The 3,654-nt window shown below is 42.7% G+C and overlaps 1 protein-coding gene across 1 annotated transcript; it reads right to left on the reverse strand.

Annotated features, from left to right (window-relative positions):
- Window positions 1-573: 573 nt before the first annotated feature.
- On the reverse strand, window positions 574-2,517 carry LOC134177120 (uncharacterized). The gene has a single exon (XM_062643846.1). The coding sequence runs from the start codon at window positions 2,501-2,503 to the stop codon at window positions 725-727; it is 1,779 nt and encodes a 592-aa protein (XP_062499830.1). The 5' UTR covers window positions 2,504-2,517; the 3' UTR covers window positions 574-724.
- Between the last annotated feature and the right edge of the window lie 1,137 nt (window positions 2,518-3,654).

Genomic DNA, 3,654 nt, shown 5'->3' on the forward strand with positions numbered 1-3,654 from the left:
GACAAATAGACAGACACACAGACAGACATACAAGGCAGACAGACAGACACACAGACAGACATACTAGGCAGACACACAGACAGACAGGCAAATAGGCAGACACGCACACAGACAGACATACAGAAAGATAGAAGGACAAAAAGACAAACAGGCAGACAGACAGACAAGCAGACAAACACACAGACAGACAGACAGACAGACAGACAGACAGGCAGTTATCAACACATTCACCAAACTTTTTAATTAATTACGAATTGTTTTGTTAGGTCAAGGATGCGAGAAGGTGTTTGAAATAACCAGTTGTGGAGGAAGGCGAGGTGGAACCCCATGCAAAGATATGGTGCTATTGCTGTGAAGAGGAGGTGAACAAGCACGTGACAGACAGAGAAATAAGCATCGTTCAGGAGGAGTACTGCAACACATGGCAAGGTAGAAACATATAACATCTGTTTGTCTGTCTGTTTGTGTGTTTGTCTGTGTGTGTGTGCGTGTGTGTGTGTGTGTGTGTGTGTGTGTGTGTGTGTGTGTCTGTGTGTGTGTGTGTGTGTGTCTGTCTGTCTGTCTGTCTGTCAAATTTTCATATATTTTTATACATCAAAGCTAATACAGATGAAACTAAAGTAACAGCTAATGAACAACAAGTGTCACAACTACAATTACAATTACACAAATAACAAGTAGCATTAAAAAGCTCCCCTACGGAGCCTACAAACCGAAATTTAGTTTACTGAATTGAAAGTTGAACAACATCTAAACTCTGGTCAGTATTCTGTCCATATGTTACTCTGATCATCTTTCTAGCCAAAACCGAGGCATTGCAACGCTGAAGTTGTACTGACAAGCGTCTTCTCCAATGTGTTTTAAAATCTGAGGGATTGTTTCTTCCTTCTTCATCTCTATATAGTTTGGAAAGTTTATTGAGGAACGTTGATGCTTCTTCTCCCCACCCACCAAAGTGCTCGAAAACTAGTGGAATAAGGGTAGGAGTGTACCCTCCAGGCAACTGCTCTTGAGAATATTTGTTATGTTTGATGTCTTCTCTTCTTCTTGCTGCAGCTCCATCCGTAGTTGCTGCACTTCGCAGAATGTCCTGGCTCCAGGGGTGAGCAAGGGCCACATCAAGCTCGACATTTCCCCCACATGTTGAGTCAAACACAACAATGTCTGCTCTATTGTTGGATGTTGTATATCTATCTTTTGGTTCAATTTGATGCTGGCATTGTAGACTGCTCATGCATTCAGACCAGCACAAAACAACAGAATTGTGAGACCAAACTGGGCCTCCACCCATTTTGCATGTTAGTAAATGGTACCCTTCAACATCTAGTGACTTTCCACATTCACATTTAGTGGCCCAAGGTGGTAAAGACAAAGGTAGACCCAATCTGAGAGAAGCCGCCAAGACAAAATTGCCAGATGAAAGTGCAAACTTCTCTGAAGATGGAATGGAATCTAACCATGCTCCTGCTCCTTTACCTCTAATTGAACGCAATCGTGCTGCATCTCGGTTAGAACCAGTTTCAATCAACTGATCTGCTTTCGATTGTACAAATTCTGTTGTTAGACGATGTTGCAACTTTTTTGTGTTAGGCAACAAATCCGACAACGTTGAAATATCTTTGAGATGGTGTTCTAAAGTTAGCCCAATATCACTCGCATGATTAGATGATGTCACTAAAGAGTTGACTTGATCTTGAAGAGCAGGAAAGCGATCAGGCAATAGCTTAAGAGAATGTGCCCAGCTGGCAACAAAAGCAAAGGGTGCCACTTCGTTTAGGGAAGTCATACCAAAACCTCCTAGTCTTACTGGCAATGTTGCTTGCTTCCACATATTTCCAGTGATGTCAACATTTCCTAGCAAACAAGAGAAGGTAGATTTTGTTTGCTTGTCGTGGATAGTAGCTGCCTGTGCCAGTGTTTCTGGACACGTTCCTCTTGCTAAGTGATTTAGCCGTGTGGTATGACAGTATCTAAGAAGCAACATGGATGCTTGCACATTATCCAAGTCGACAAGCTGTCTACAAAGATCATTCCCTTTTTCTGCAATAGTGGAACATGCTCGTGCAACATATTCACGTTTCCCAATTGGTGTTCCTAGTATCACAATGCCTTCACTCGAAACAGGTATGGTATATTCAGAAGAGAAGGTGTCTTCTTTGTCGTATGAACAGTATATTTCACATTTTGTTTCCTGTATTTCCAATCCTATTTTGAAAAATTCAGGTTGAAGAGTGGAAAAAGCATCAAGGACATGTTTTGCTGGTCCAACTAAGAAAACATCATCAAGATAAGCTAGCACTCTTATTGCTTGGAAATTGCTTTGCAAATCAACCAGGGTTTGTTGTATGCCTAAAGAAAACAGAACTGGTCCTAGAGGATCTCCCTGATGGATGCCTTCTTGAGATGACAAAATAACAGGGACGTTGTTCTGTAGGAAGACCAGAGGACCAAACCCAGAATACATTTGCATGACATGATTTGTCAAGATAGGAAAAGATTTCATCACTTGTTGCAGCAAATGGGAGCGGTGAATTGAATTAAAGGCATTTTTAGCATCAGTCTTCAGAACAATCCAGTCATTGTTGGCTTCTAGTAGAAGCTGGATATGGTGTAAAAGAAGATCTGTTCCTCCCTCTGTTGACACTCCATGCTGCAGAGGAGAAAAGAAATTCGAAAATTCACTTTTCATCTGTGCACAAATACATTTTGCAGTAATTCTTCTGAACACTTCTCCAATAGCTATTGGTCGAACGTCTCCTGAGGCTTTGGGCAAAGCAATCAGCCGTGCTGAGGACAACAACCTGGCAATTGAAACAGGGACTGATCCATTGGCAATACAAGAAAAAGCAAAATGCAACTGTTCAGCAGAAACTGTGTCGGAAGCAATAACTTTTAGGTGTTCATATCGCCATCCTGATGGGCCACACCCTGAGCCTCTTGGTGATGTCTTGATGGAATTAAACATATGTTGTTTTGACAAACTGATATGCATAGCAGGCGATGGCATGTCCGGAGATGGCATGTCCGGAATGTCAAACACCCGGATAGGATGCTTCTCAGCAAGCTTGTGAGCTGTATCTGGAGTAGCTGGAGCTAATCCTGAGCTTGTAAGAACACGAGCAGCTCTTGAAAGTTCACCACATCGGACCAGACTTAGGTCAGCTCTCTTGACGTGATCTCTGGAGTTAGCTTTAGCATTCCCTTTCTTCGTGTCTTCTCTACCGCTAGACAGTAAGTCCTCCCATTGGAAGTTACGGAACTGCTTATACATGGATTGCAGGACAGATAGTTTTGCTTTTCCGACCCTTGTAAGCGGTTGTAATACCATACGCGGTATCAGCAGCAGCAATTTCCAGCCTGTTTCATCTGTTGGGTCATTTCTGATCTTTCTGAAGGCTACTGAACAGCAATCCAGGAAGTTAGCTTTCATAGCAGGTTTGATCTTCTGCACCGTTCTCGCTGGAATCATTTTGAGGATCTCCTCTGATGATAAAGACCGGATGTACTCCCACGCTTCAGTTTCCCGTGAAGGAGAAGCAGAAGACGTATAAGTTTCTGGTAGCACACCACGGGTTAGAGGCGCCTCAAAAGTAGGTAAGGTGTGAGCATTCTTTGAAGATGGTGATGGATTTGAAGGACATTGGCTGGAAACAG

Source organism: Corticium candelabrum, chromosome 3 (assembly GCF_963422355.1).
Source record: "Corticium candelabrum chromosome 3, ooCorCand1.1, whole genome shotgun sequence".
Lineage (NCBI taxonomy): Eukaryota > Metazoa > Porifera > Homoscleromorpha > Homosclerophorida > Plakinidae > Corticium > Corticium candelabrum.